At 56.8% G+C, this 13925-nt stretch overlaps 3 protein-coding genes across 3 annotated transcripts; 1 reads left to right on the top strand and 2 right to left on the bottom strand.

The window, feature by feature from the left end:
* Positions 1-153: 153 nt before the first annotated feature.
* LOC34617268 lies at positions 154-2549 on the bottom strand (the record flags this gene model as incomplete). Its single annotated transcript, XM_026337285.1, has 7 exons — positions 154-288; positions 471-742; positions 841-925; positions 1202-1367; positions 1597-1937; positions 2074-2223; positions 2373-2549. Coding segments are annotated over 7 exons (1326 nt in total), but the record flags the coding sequence as incomplete, so codon positions are not given.
* A 1909-nt stretch (positions 2550-4458) lies between these two features.
* LOC113147275 (AF4/FMR2 family member 4-like) lies at positions 4459-9646 on the top strand. The gene is given in 4 exon segments (XM_026337284.1): positions 4459-4969; positions 7098-7199; positions 7796-8247; positions 9353-9646. Coding segments are annotated over 4 exon segments (1359 nt in total).
* A 243-nt stretch (positions 9647-9889) lies between these two features.
* On the bottom strand, positions 9890-13488 carry LOC34617266 (centrosomal and chromosomal factor). The gene is made up of 8 exons (XM_026337283.1): positions 13296-13488; positions 12915-13049; positions 12576-12833; positions 11664-12440; positions 11314-11414; positions 10726-10779; positions 10150-10215; positions 9890-9964 (listed from the first exon to the last, which is right to left on the bottom strand). The coding sequence occupies exons 1-8, from the start codon at positions 13486-13488 to the stop codon at positions 9890-9892; spliced, it is 1659 nt and encodes a 552-aa protein (XP_026193068.1).
* Positions 13489-13925: the final 437 nt, after the last annotated feature.

Raw genomic sequence — 13925 nt, 5'->3', positions numbered from 1 at the left:
GAAGAAAGCGGTTTGTGGCCCATTGCCTGAACACGGCCAAACACACAATACACACCACACGCTCCAGCTAGCATCTCCTGCCCCGCGCGGCTGGGGCCCCATGGGCCCCCCAGCCTTAGCAGTTTCCTGCTTGAGAGTGTCAAGAAGCACGCCTCAAGGAGGCAGAGAGCCCTCGTGGCTGCTAGCACACACAGGGGGCAGCAGTAGACCCCTACCCACCGCTTCTGTAAAGGCCCATGAGGGGCCAGCGGCTGAATCAATGGTGTAGAGAAATGAGTCTTTTAGCACCTAAGCGCAACAGGAGATGCTGCACATTGCTGCAGCCTGGAGGCAGGGTCACCTAGACAGGCCGATTTGTCTCCAAGGGCAGGAGCAGGGGGAGCAGGGGGAGGGTGAGAAGGAGGGGTGAAAAGAGAATCAGAGAAGAGCTTTTCGCAGTCCCAAGCGACCAGCAGCCTTTCCTGTCTTACAGGAGTTCCCAAGACGTTTAGCGCAAAAGTCTTCGGGGTGATCTGCAACTCGAAGTGCTCTTTGCGGATTCCAGGCTTTACGAGCAGAACCACTTCGAAGGCACTCTCAGTCTCTCGCCAGCCATACACAGAAGAGAGGCCTTCCATTCTGGGGCCTTCCTCGTAGCCTCCTGCATTGACTGTCTGCTTCATCCGGTGCTCGTTAAATCCGCGAGATCCAAGGATGCTCGGATCTTCTGGGAGCTGATCGCCCTCCAAATTCGCGAGATACTCTGCACACCCAAGAGGCACACGCGAAAAGAGAAGAACTCAAATATTATAACTTTTTTGCGGCTATCTTCGCTGCCTTCACTTTCGTCCGGGTCCTCACCAGCCTGGCGCTCCTTATGCGCCTGCGTCATGTTCCCCTCTAGATCTTCCCACAAGGGACTGCTGGGGTTGCTAGCCATCTCATCCTGCAGCATTACACAGGGGATGAGAGAGAGAGTGAGATACTCTCTCTACATTCATATCAGAGCTCCCCCCACATCATGTCGGCTCTCTTTGCGGAGGCTTAACGACCGCACGCATCGAGCACCTATCAGATTCTCCATACTTAAGCGTGATTGCTATCAAGTGTATTCCTATAAAGTCTTCTACCAGCTGAGGCGCCTACTGCCTCCCCCCTGCCAGTGCGTTCAGTGCGCTCGGATGGTCGCGGTAGCCTCGTCAGATTTCGACGAACAACGCACGTGGATGTTCTGCTTCAGCATGTCTGTTTTGGCCTCCACAACGTCGTGCAGGCTCTGCCCTTCGGGGATTATTTCGGTGGGAAATTGCTTTTGCAGATCCACATCAGGCCCAATGCTCCACCAGCGAGAGGCGCTCCCGTAAAAGCTGCAGAGGGTTAAATCCAGCCTGCGACAGCGAAGCCCCCAAGCGCAGCAGCAGCAGCGGTGCAAGAAACAGAACCTTGTCTCGCGAGATGCAAAGGCTGTAAAGCAGCTTTTGGGTTTGTGGGTCTTGTGGCGAACTGTGCGCTCGTTCGAAAGAAACACTCATATATGAGGCAGCGTGTACTCTGCAACGCGGCGGCTCGCAGTAGAATCATGCTGCTTCAGAGCATATCTCCGCAGAAAGGCCTTACATGAGCCATTCTTTCCCCGTGAGCTCTACAACGTCCTTCTCCGTGTACCGTGGCATGTGCTGCTGCTGCAGCTCCCGCAGGAGGCGCAGCTGCTGCTGTAGAGCCTTCTCCTGTTCCTTCTGCTCCGCGGTGAGCTTCGGGTTTAGTGGACTGGGGGGCCCCATGAGCTCCACGTCTTCTTTTGGGGGGTGCTGCAGATCCTTGGCGGCTGCCGTGGCATTGTAGGGGAAAATGAATTGGAAATCCTGTGGCAGACTGAGAGAAGGGTGCAGTAAGTACACTGCTCTCTCGTTGTGGCGCATTGTCATCAAAGCCTCACGGACTCCTCGAGCTGCGTTCGCCTGCGACAGACACGCACGGAATCTCCACACTCTCTCGATTCGAAGCTGCAGCTGCTCAGGAGGGGGTCGCTTGAAGTGCAAGTGGCCGCATAGTCTGAAGTGCGCAAAGAGGCCATTCGTTGAGGCGCAGCCTCACGACAGGGATCTCGACGAATTCCGCATGCATGTGGTGATTATCAAGCAGCTTAAGGCCATGCAAGGTATAGAGCGAGAAGTCTAAAGTGGCGTTGCATTCCAGGTGCGGTCGATCCTCCCCCTCTCCAGGAACCACTAGGCGCTTCAGCAGCTGAGGTCAAGAGACACAAGTCACAACTCCACAGAGCGTAGCGGCACGCAGCGGGAGAGTTTCGAGGCGCTGCAGTCAGTGGCAAGCCTCGCTCGCATCAGTTCGCGTAGTGGGGTAGTAGGGGGGCTAAAGGGGGTGCGGAGGAGGACCTTTCCGCCTTGCAGCAGCTGCCAGAGAGCTGGTGGGGGTGTCTTGGAGGCAAGCGGAGACTCTCCTTTCTTAGGAAGAGCCTCGGTAAGGCACAAAGAGTCCACGAATCTGTCTACGCTCGTCATAACATGTGGGTCTATTCCGCAGGCAGCAGCTGCTGCCGCTGCAGGCACGCCTGCAGCAAGTGCAGGAGAGCGAGGAGGGACCCCTGCTGCTCGCTGCTCGTCCTCGGCATTGGCTCTGCGTTGTTCATTCGCATGCAAAGGCTTGACATCCCTCAAGACTTTCCGGGTGTCTAGATCGCTCCTCAGGGGAAAAGCTTTTGACATGGCCGTGCCAACGAGAAGTCGCAAGGCGGCATGAGTGGTAAGGCCCTCATCGAGGGTTCCAGAGAAAGAGTAAGTAGCCGAGCTAATGCCCTTCGAATAGCGGCTATGAGGAGTTTTTCGAGCAGCTGCCGTAGGAGAAGGGGGGACGAGGAAGGCAGTCTGCGCTGCCCCCTTCTGCCAGCCGCTGGGGAGGGTTCTCTGAAGCCTGCCACGCAAGCAGCCCTGAGGTGTAGCCAGGGGAAGCGCGCAGGGTAGAGAGCAGCCTGAGGCCCCTATTTCTTTGCCTAGGAACTGCAGCAGCCAGACGAGAAGCACCGTTCGAGGGGATGCGCAGATTGGGGTGTACAGGGAACAGCAGGATGCCTTGCCCAGGGGCCCCCTTTGGAAGCCCTCACAGGGGATCTGCCGCAGCATAGCCTACTACAAGAAGGGTAAGGCCATTCCAGAGTACTTCTTATGTCAGCGTCTGCGAGGAACCCAATGTCTGCCCCTGTAGCGAAGGGGCAGGCAGACCGCTTGACGAGTTTGCACAAGTCACACCGGCACCCACCCACACAAACACACTCAAACACACACTGGGGTTGGAAGCGTGATGAGGGCTGATTGCTGGAAGGCAATTACGAGTCCACAGAAGGCGAGGGGCCCTGATGGAGCGGGAGACGGGGGCAAACGGAAGTGAGGCCCCTCAAAGGCAGGAGGGGCCCCCAGGTAAAAGGCTAACGCCTGGGCGCCAAGGGTCGATAGAAGAATCGCGATGATTCAAACAGCAGGGCAGCAAATATAAAGCGCAAAAACTAGTGTATCGACAGGTATTTCGTCAACACGATAGCGACAGGGGCCCTCGAGGGCCCCCTCTACCTGGAGGAACTGCAGGGCTGCAGCCACCGCATGTCCTACAAGCAGCTGCTGAGGAAACTTGCGACCTCTCCTTGTAAATCATGATTTTCTTTCGCGAAATATTTATCTTTGAAAGACTTTGGTGTCCTGGCGTCTCTGTTTGCCACTCTCTTGCTGCTACTGTATCTGCAGCAGGAGGGCCCCAGCTCTCCCACCGACCGCACCACCCCCCATCGGTTGGGGCCCCCTGCTGCTGCTTTTGAGTGGTATTCCCGTCAACCTTGCAATTTCTTCCCTTTTGGCATATTAATGCTCAATTGCTCTTGTGGGAGGCTGGCGGAAGCCTGCTAGGTGCCTCCAGCTGACTGCCCTCGGCTGCACCGGGTGTCTCCCCGTCTCGACAACAGGCAACACCCAACGAACAGAAGCAAGCGACGGAGTAACAAGCTTGCCGCTCTACGTTTGCGCTAGTTTGGCTGGAAGACAACGTGCAGGGTATGCGATTTAGGGCCTGGCAGGCCATGTGTGGACGCCTGCTTTAGCTCTCCCAGCATCCATCTGCACGATGGCTAGGCCGGTTACACAGCAGTCGCTGCAGCAGCATGAAGATGCGCAGCAGGCGAGTGTGCAGCAAGTTCAGCTGCTCCAGGCTCCCATGGACCTAACGCCACTGCAAACGCAGCAGCAACAGCACGCCTTCTACCCCGTCCCTTCTGCCCTTCCTCCTCCCCCGACCAATTCGGCCGCTGAATATCCAGTGTCTCCTTCACTGCAACAGACCTTCCAGGGGATGCTGCCTCCGGCAACTCCAGCATCTGGAGGGCCTCCCGGAGGCAGATCAGTTGCAACAACGCTTGCCCCCTTTTCAGGGAGCGGCATAACCCCCCAGCAACAGCCACAGCCGCAGCAGCAGCAGCACATGAACTTGTTATCCTACCAAAGACACGTATCCCCCTATTCGGCCTTCCCGCTCTCGGGCACGTTGCAGCAGCAGCTGCAGCACCTCCAGCAGCAGCAACAGCAGCAGCAGCAGCAACAGCAGCAGCAACAGCAGCAGCAACAGCAACAGCAACAGCAACAGCAACATCTCTCCATCTACGGCAACACAGGATCCCCCATGCGGCAAACTCGTGCAACTTCATTTTTTGCCAGTGAGGGAACGCTTGCGCTCCTAGGACCTCCCTGGCTCAGCAGCCACAATCATGGCAGCAGCAGCAGCAGCAGCAGCAGGATGACAGTCGATGAAGTGAAACGTGAGCTGCAGCGAAGGGGTATCGACTGCCCCGACTCTTTATGGAAAGATCCGCAGCCAGAAGAAGTGCAAGGCTTACTTTCTGTTGCCATAGAACTGCTACTCGGCATCTCCACGCAAAAGCTCAGACAAGAAGAGATGAGCGGTGACGTTAAAGTTCCTACTCCCGATAGGTAAGGCGCGCAGCAACACACTTTTCGAAAATTATCTCAACCACTCGCACTGAACGTCATTTACCGTTCCTGGGTACCACAACGCATGGCGCCCACCCCCCCTCCACCCCATCGTTCGCATACGCTGCATGCAACAGGAGCTCGTACATCGACACAACAAGCAGCACCGCGTATCAGTAGCCTTCACTCTTCAGGCTGCTGCCACTGCCCTAATCATGTGTTGTGCCTTGCAGTGTCGCTGCCCTTCCCTTGCCAATGTTCGTCTTCCTACACATTCATGTTTACATGTGCATATGTGCATATTTACCAATATTCTGTATATTTACATATATTTATATGCGTTTTACATATTTTAATATTTATTCATTTTAATACATCTGTGCATATGCAGTTATCCGCATCTACGTCTATACAAATACATCCATTTCTTTGCATCCATAACTCCATACTGTGTAGAGTCGGTGTAGGGTTGCAGCTAGCGGCTCCCATCACGCATGGCTGCTTCATCCTCGATTCTTCAGCGTGTTATGCATGTCCCTTTAGTCGGCCCTTTCTGACTTTAGAGGGGCGCACTCATCTAAAGGGGATCGGAAATCTGCGTTGGTTCAGACACTGCCAAAAGGTAGCCAAGTAAGTCCTTTAGGCCCTAGACTACGATTTTGAAGAGGGAGTTTCACCACGACCCCACTTTCCTTTCCGCGATGCTCTTTTCACTCTTTTTCACCGTGCTGCTATCTCCTCTGTGTCGGGTTGTTCTACTGCAAGCGACTGGCGCATCCTCTGCCCGTATGAAGAGCCAAACTCCCTTGTTTCTGGCGTGTTGCCTCTTTCCTCGTGTGCACTGCCAAAAAAAGACCCTCCACTGCCTCTCCTGCTACAGCTCCATCTCCTCTTGCCATCCCGTGTCTTTCGCTTCCCCTTCGCCGATTCGACGCTTTTTTCGTCTCTTGCGGAGCCTCTGCAGGGGTGTCTTGGGCCTATCGGATTTTAATAGAACGCACGTCTTCTCCCCGACTCCTCAAAGCGTCTTGCGACTAGGCGTCGCTCTCTGCTGCTTCCTCCGGCAGAGGGAGGCCGTGCAGTCGGAGGCTGGATCCTTAGCAGAAGCTTTGCAGCAAACGCAGCTCGCTGCAGCTCGCGCCGAGGAGGACGTGCGTCTTCTCCCCTTTGCAATGCATGTGCTTTCGCTGCGGTAGTGTGTTGCTTCTGCAGCGGGCAGGGGAAGGGAGAGAAGAGACAGAAAGGGGTATGCGTAATCGGTGTTTTCGTTGCTGGGGATGCAACAGCAGCAGGAGCGAATGCATACTTGTGCTTTTTTGCAGCTGCGACACACCGAGCAGCAGCTGCAGCGGATGACCTCTGAAAGAGATGCCCAACACCAACACGCCGTCAAACTTCGCAAAGAACAACAGGCTCTCAAAGCCTGTAAAACATTGTCTTCTGGGTGTTGTTGTTGCTGCTTTTGCTTCTGCTGCTGCTTCTTCGACGCCACCTAAGTTATGGTCGCTGATGCTTGCTGCACGCATGCATGCTTGCTTACTATTTTTATTGCATGTGTGCATGCATGCTTGCTTACTATTACTATTGCATACGTGCATGCATGCTTGCTTACTATTACTATTGCATACGTGCATGCATGCTTACTATTACTGTTGCATGCAAGCTTGTATGCTTGCTAACTATTACTACTGCATACGTGCATGCTTGCTTACTATTACTACTGCATACGTGCATGCATGCTTGCTGTCGCTGGTGCAGCCGTGTCTTCCCTCGAGGTGGAACTGACGAGTGCACAAGACAAGAGGGCCCTGCAGGAGAAGCAGCAGCACCGGCTGCAGCAGGAGCTGAGAGAGGCTGCTCAGGAGCTGACGCGCTTACAGCAGCAGCGAGAAGAATTCAAGGATCAGATAGTTCACAGCCCAAACAAGGTGAGAAAGTGTGCACCTTCCTGCCGCAGCTCTTTAATGCGCGAAGAACGCTCAGGGAGTGCCGCGCTCTCAGAAGGACTGCTCCTCTTGTAGCTCGCGACTTGCGCTTTTGTGCTGTGCGCTTCGGCAGTTGAAGCACAAGCGGCTGGAGCTGCAAGAAGAGCAGCAACGCCAAGACGGCAGACTGTTGCAGCTCGCTGCGCAGCGGCGGCAGCAGCAGCTGCTGCAGCAGCAGTTTGCGAGAGCTCTGAAGAAGGCTTTAAAAGCAGAGAAGCTTCTCAGTCACCACAAGGCCGCCCATCTGGAGGTGAGCGATGCGTTTAAGACGCGGAGAGACTCTTTCTTCTTGCAACCTGTTGCGACGTGTGCATGCAGTGGCAGGGCTTTGACTGTCCAATGAAGGGGAGAGATTGCGTCGCACCGTGCAACAGCAGAGTTTCCCTGCTGTCGCACTCTTTGGAATTGCGATGAGGGGGCGATGCGCTTTCTCAGCCGTGCGTGACAGCGCGACAAGAGCTGCGGTCCAACGAGAAGACGCAGAAGGAGCTGCAGCAGCGTCGGCAGCAGCTGCAGCAGCTGCTGCAGCAGCTGCAGCAAGAGTACCAAGAGCAGCAGCAGCTGCTGTTGCGCGAGGAGGAGGAGTGGGGAGTTCTCAGCCGGGAGATGCGGCAGCGCGTGCAGCTCGCCAAGGAGGAAGCAGACACATTTAGGGAGTCTCTTCCCTCTCAAAAGGTGAGCTGCTGCGGGGTGTCGTACGGCTGCCCTCTTGCTGCCGCTTTGACGCTGGGACTGCTGCTGCTGCTGCTCTCTCAGAAGGCGTGTGTTGATGTGCGTGGAAACTCGTCTGTCAACGCTACCACACCCTGTCAAAGCGACTCCGTTGCTGCGGCGTGAGGTCTGCAGGAAGCCATCAGCGCGTTGCAGCAGCAGCAGCAGCGCCTCCAGATATCCCTGCAGAGTCGACGCGAGCGGCATTCGAAACTCTTGAAAGCCATAGAGGCAGCACAGCAGCGGATAGGGGCCTCCTTTCGTCTGTACCTTTCCCAGCTGGAGACTCTCAGGTCCTAAACATCCTCCGTCTGCAAATTTTTGAGCGGCGCTGGCAGGGGAGCTTGCCGAGCGAGGCAGCGCGAAAGGCCGCCTGCAAACTCCACGCCTCAGAACTACCGCTTCAGAGTCTTACAAAGAAACGTGGAGCACTTAGCCTCGCTCTGCAAAGGGATCAGCGTCGCGACAGCTTGCTTGTTGAAGGCTGCGCTCGTGTTGTGTGCGTACAGGCTCTCTTTGCCTCCGCCAGTGCCTTTGGCGCAGAGCCTCGAAAACTTGGAAAACGAATGCCCCTTGCAGCAGCAGCAGCAAAAACTGGAGGATCAGCAGCTGGAGTTCTATTCCGAGGAGGAGGAGCAGCAGCTGCAGCTGCAGCAGCCAAGTGACGACGACGCACAACCTCGCCTCCACACTCAGCAGTCTTCCAAGCCTGTGGAATGCCAAATAGCTTGGCAAGCAGACAAACTCAACTGAATCCTTCTGCCTTTTCTTCCTTCTCGATTCTCGAAAAAACCTTTTTAAAAGAGGCTCCGTTTGGTGGGTTGCTAGGTTGTGGCAGGCCCCTCCCGTGCGCGTTGCCTGCTTTTGATTTGTGCTTGGTGCTGCCGCTGCTGGAGAGAAGCGCCCTCAAGCTCCGCCTGTCGCTTCTTCACGTTTCAGTGCACTCTGGCCTTCTGTGAAGGGAGAGCGCTCTCAAACCCTTTGCCAAACTCGAGCAGAAACTCACACAGGCGTCGAGGAAGGCCTCCTCGAGCGGCACAGCAGAAAGCCCTCCGGAGCATGCTGCTTACGCCCATAACTGTCAGGCTCTGGCACTCCGTGAATGCATGCATTCAACCCCCTCTAGAGGCAGCTGCTATGCGCGATCTAGGCGTCTTCTTCCCCCGCAGCACCCCCTCGAAATGTGCAGTCTCACCAACCCCTAAATTGTCTGACACTTATCGTTTTGTAGGGGTCCCCAAACCTAAAAGACCCTTTAAAATCGAGCGTCAGCGCGGCTAGCTCCTCGACGTAGGCTGTTTGTGCAGTCCACCACCTCCCCCGCTCTGTCTATGCGGCTCCTCTCGACCTCCTCCACTGAGGACGTCGAAACAGATGTCTGCAGCCTCCGCTTCTTGCCTGCTGCTGCTGCTCCTTGCGAGCTCACAAGCCTGACCGGTTAAAACTAACGAAACGACCCTCTGTTGGGCCAAAAACACGTATAGCTTGTCGGCTAGCTGTTTTCCGCCGCTCTTGGAGCAGCATTTTCAGCTGCCCAACGGCCCCTGGGGAAGCATTGCCGTACGAGCCTGTGTATGTGTATATGCATGTGGATGTGTACGAGTGGCTATGGCGGCATTTTCTTGGCGCCTTCCGAGGCAGCTCATGCGGCGCGAGCACCGCTTCTACAAGGCCCCCCTGGAGCTTCCCTAGGGATCTCTCACGGCCCACCTCCGATGTAAGCTAGCTGAACACCTAGCCAACGCAACGACACCCGTATCTGCGAGATACGGGGGAAGGTGTTGCGGGGGGGGAGGGGGGGATAGCGGATCCCCTAGAGGAGCGGCTAACTGTTCCTACACAGCTGCAGGCCTCCCTTCACAACGGGAGGTTTGCGAGGGGGGAGGGGGTGAAGGGCTTCTAAGCATGCCTGTTCAAACTGCCACGAAGAAAGGCCTCTCTCCGTATCGGCTCAACCCATCTTTGCCGGCGTGTGTCACAGCATAAATGACGTGACGCATGCAGAGCACACTGCAGAGGGGGTCCTCTTGGCGTCGCTCGCCTTTTGTCTCGGTCTGTCTGTCTCTCTTTTTCGTGAGCGGCCTTTCCGCGAATGCTTTTTCCTCCGCCTCCCCTAGTCCGCTACCAGCGCCAAGTTAACACTGATAGACTCCCGAAGATTCGCGCAAAAACAACGCGGCAGCACCCAACGTGCAGCGAATGGTCCTGTGGCCTCGTGGCACTCCCTCTTCAGCGCAACCGCCTCGTGCTGATCTTTACAGCTTCTCGCTTCGGGAAGAGCGCCTCAATGTCTTCATCGTCCTCCTGGCGCGCAGGAAAACCGAAATAAAGACGGTGCACCGCCTTCAAAAAGAGTCAATGCCCCTGCATTTTCCCCGAGAACTTACCCACGGAGAAAGAGCACCCGCAACAACGGCGAAAAGGCAGGCACCACTGCACTGCACGCCTCCTCCCCCTCCCCCCCTTCAAGAAACTTCCCAGGAACGCACCTCAGACTCGCTAGACTGCTCCTTAGGCCCCAACTCCCCACGAATCCACAGGCCCCAAGAAGCGACCTGCACAGGCACACGAAAGGCACGCAACCCAACGGCATGGTTGTGATATAAATATGTATACATTGAGAAATACATGTACAAATATATATATATATATATTGCGAGAAAGCACACCGTTGGTAGATAGAGAGAGGCGTCAACATGTCGCAAGGTACAGTGATAGGAAGGTTTCCAGCACCTGGAAAAGGGAATCGCTTGAACGCATGCAGAGAAGTGTGCCTCAGAACACAGTACGCCTTGCGAGTTGCGCGAGAAAAAAGGAAGTAAGATCCGAAACACTCCGTTCTAGATCAAGAAAAAAGGCCATGTATGTGTCGTGGGCCTTTGGATCCCAGCTGCCGTTTCGCTGGGGCCCCTAAATGCCGCGACGGAAAAAGCAACCTTTTCCCGTGTGTCTCTTTTCCGCGGGGTGTACATACACCAGGGGCACAGAGAGCGCCCTGCGCAACGAGCTGAAGAACAGCTCCCCACCCGCAGCCTCAGGCTCCACACGCCAACACTCCCACCTACCTGAAACATCACGGCAGTGCGTCCAGGGGTCTTGTCCTCGAAGTCTTCGAGCCACTGCACACAACAAACGGAGAAAAGGCGCAAACACGCAAGGCGTTGAGGCTCCGTGCAGCTAAAGGGGACAAATATCGTGCCCCTGCAGTCGGTCCCTCTCTAAGTTTATGGCAGCCACGCCTCCGAAAACTAAACAACCTGCACTCCTCTTATCTCCACAAAAGCCTACATTTTCGCTTCTAAATACGGAACCCTTTCTGCTCTATCGTTCTAATTTTTTCTGACTGGTGGATTACTAATGTGAGTATTGATTACTAATGTGAGTACTGATTACTAATGTGAGTATTGATTACTAATGTGAGTACTGATTACTAATGTGAGTACTGATTACTAATGTGAGTATGAATTACTAATGTGAGTATGAATTACTAATGTGAGTACTGATTACTAATGTGAGTACTGATTACTAATGTGAGTGCTGATTACTAATGTGAGTACTGATTACTAATGTGAGTATTAGATCCCCATCTAACTACGCAATTCTGCGATGCTGCATTGCGTCTAGTGGACCCTGAGTTGGCATTTCCCGCTTACGGCAACGAAGTCTTCCTGCGGAACGATCCTGTCCAACAAGAGCCAGTCGAAGACTGCCTCAATGAGCGTTGCGTTCGCAGAGAGGCGCGGACACTGCAAATCTGGGGAGCGCACACAAACAGCCGTCCTGCGCAACGTGAGCCTCGGCAAGACGCAAGGCGGGCATGCAAGCGGCAGCAGCAGGTGATGCTCGCAGCTCCGAGACAATACACCAGAAAAAGTGATTACAGAAGACAGCCACGAGACTGCGCAGGCGAAGCGGCGGCAACTCAGGAAAGGCCCCGTACACACAGCGCCAGCTGCTTCTCCTAAGAACACATCGCAACGGCCTTCATCAAAGAAACTCTTACCGTTCGTAAGGCGGCTAATCTGCCTCAGCAAGAGAACAGGAGCTCGAGTGGGGCCTTCAATGACACCCGACGCCTCTTCTATCAATTTCTTGGTGAGCACTGCGAGTGGCTGGGCCTTGTTGCGAAGCTCTTCGCTGTCTTTGGCCTTAAAACCAGCTCTGAGAACGAGTGCTACGCAGCACAAAGGCGCAGCCAGCGAGCCTCTGTCAGCCTCCGGCAGAATTCGCAGACACTCCTCGACCACCGCAGCGCTGGGAGACGTTCCCGACTGCAACAACGCCTCGGCACGAGACACGAAGGCTCCCATCGCTGCAGCGTCGCTGCACCGGAAGGCCTGCTGCTGCTGCTGCTGCTTCAGCTCCTGCTGCCGCTGCTTCTCCAGCAGCTGCTGGCGTCGCGCCTCTGCCATCTCCTGCTGCTTCCGCTCAACTGCCTCTGCTGCAGCGGCTAACTCGCGAGTTGCCGCAGCGCTGCTCAGGAGACGCCGAACCACGCTGCTGTCTTGCTGCTGCTGCTGTGGAGAGGCTTTTGCCGCGCCGCTCGCGTCCTTGCGCAGACATGGAGGCACATATTTGTTATCGCCAACTCCGCCTCTGCCCCCTCCTGCTGCTGCTCCTGCTGCTGCACTTCCCGCACCCCCGCCCCTAAGAGACGCAAGTCGAACAGGCTCCAAGACAACAGCTTCCTCTTTCAGGGGACTCTTGGGCGCCGCCGCAGACTCCCCCTCAGTACACGCATTACGTTTCCAGCGAGGCACAAACTTCTCGACGGAGTCAGCTCCCGTGGAAGGCAGGCCTGATGCTGGGCTTACAGGAGACTGCGCAGCAGCAGCGGCAGCGGCAGGCGCCACTGGCGAGCCTGCCGTTGCTGCTGTTGCTGCTCGTGCTGCTGCTGCTGACGTTCCTCCTTCACTGCTCGCCGCAGTAGGGCCCTCCACGGGGCCCCTCGCACATACACCCGAAGAATGCGCCGCTTTGGCTTTCTCCAGCGAGGTCCCCTTTGCAACGTCGTCACCATCGTCCTGCTGAGCCTTCTGCTGCTGCTGCTGAGCCTTCTGCTGCTGCTGAGCCTTCTGCTGCTGCTCTCTCGCTGCCGCGGCAGCAGAGACCTCCCGAGACTCCCCCGACTTTCTACAGACGGTGCTCGAGTTTCTGACGTGGGAATCGCCATCTGCCGCAGACACTGGCGCTGCTGCCGCTGCCTCTGCCGTCGAGTGCTGCTGCTGCTGAGCCTTCTGCTGCTTGAGCAAACTCCTAGCCTCGGAGAGACCCTCCGAGGGAGCAGCAACCGCCTCCTCAGTCGAGCTCTCCCGCTTGCTCGGAGGCAAGATTTCCCCCGAAACAACAGCCGCTACCAGCTCACGCAGACCGCGTGCTCGCTCGCGATCTGCACACACAAAAAGGCCCCATGAAGAGCCTTTTGACCCCGAAATCGACCGTCACGCAAAGCCTACACTCTCCAAAGCCACCCCCCCCCACCCCCGCACTGAAGGCGAAGCGCGTTCGCGCCCCCTGCACACACCCCTGCACGAGACATCCGTCCCAGTCAAGCCTCCCTCCTTCCTCTCCGCCCCCCTCCTCGCCGAGCGAGTAAATCGCCCTCCACACGCGCTTTTAGGCCCCAAACACTCACCAGGCTCTATCACCCGCTGCGCCTGCGGCTCCATGCCGCTGCGAATGCTGCTAAAAGAGACCTCCGTTTCCTCCCTAGGGGGGGGCCTCCTGGGGCCCCCACTGCGCGCCGTTGAAAAATCCACCTCCTCCTCCGCCTGCTGCAGGGGCATGCCGTCGAGACGTCTGCCTCCCTGCAACGTTCCGTTGCGCATAACGCCGCTGCCTGCCCCCCCCTCCGTCTTGAAATCCTTTCTAGAAGCACCGCTTCCACTCCTTATGAAAGAAAAATCCACAACCTCCTCTGCTTGCGGGCTGCGGGGCCTGGGAGCCGCCTTGCGCGGCTGCGTGCGCACCGTGGAAAAATCCACCTCCTCCTCCCGCCGCGCATCGCGAGAAAGGGGGCCCCCCCCCCCCCCCCCCCCCCCCCCCCCCCCCCCCCCCCCCCCCCCCCCCTCCCCCCCCCCCCCAACCCCCCACCCCCCCCCCCCCCACCCCCTCCCCCCCCCTCCCCCCCACCCCCCCCCACCACCACACCCCCCCCCCCCCCACCCTCCCTCCCCCCCCCCCCACACCCCCCCCCCAACCCCCCACCCCCCACCTCACACACCCCCCCACCACTCCACCCATCCACACCATCTCAGCCTCCAAC

Source organism: Cyclospora cayetanensis, unplaced genomic scaffold, assembly GCF_002999335.1.
Source record: "Cyclospora cayetanensis isolate NF1_C8 unplaced genomic scaffold, CcayRef3 CcayRef3_contig_174, whole genome shotgun sequence".
NCBI lineage: Eukaryota > Apicomplexa > Conoidasida > Eucoccidiorida > Eimeriidae > Cyclospora > Cyclospora cayetanensis.
This window is presented reverse-complemented; position numbering and strand designations above follow the sequence as displayed.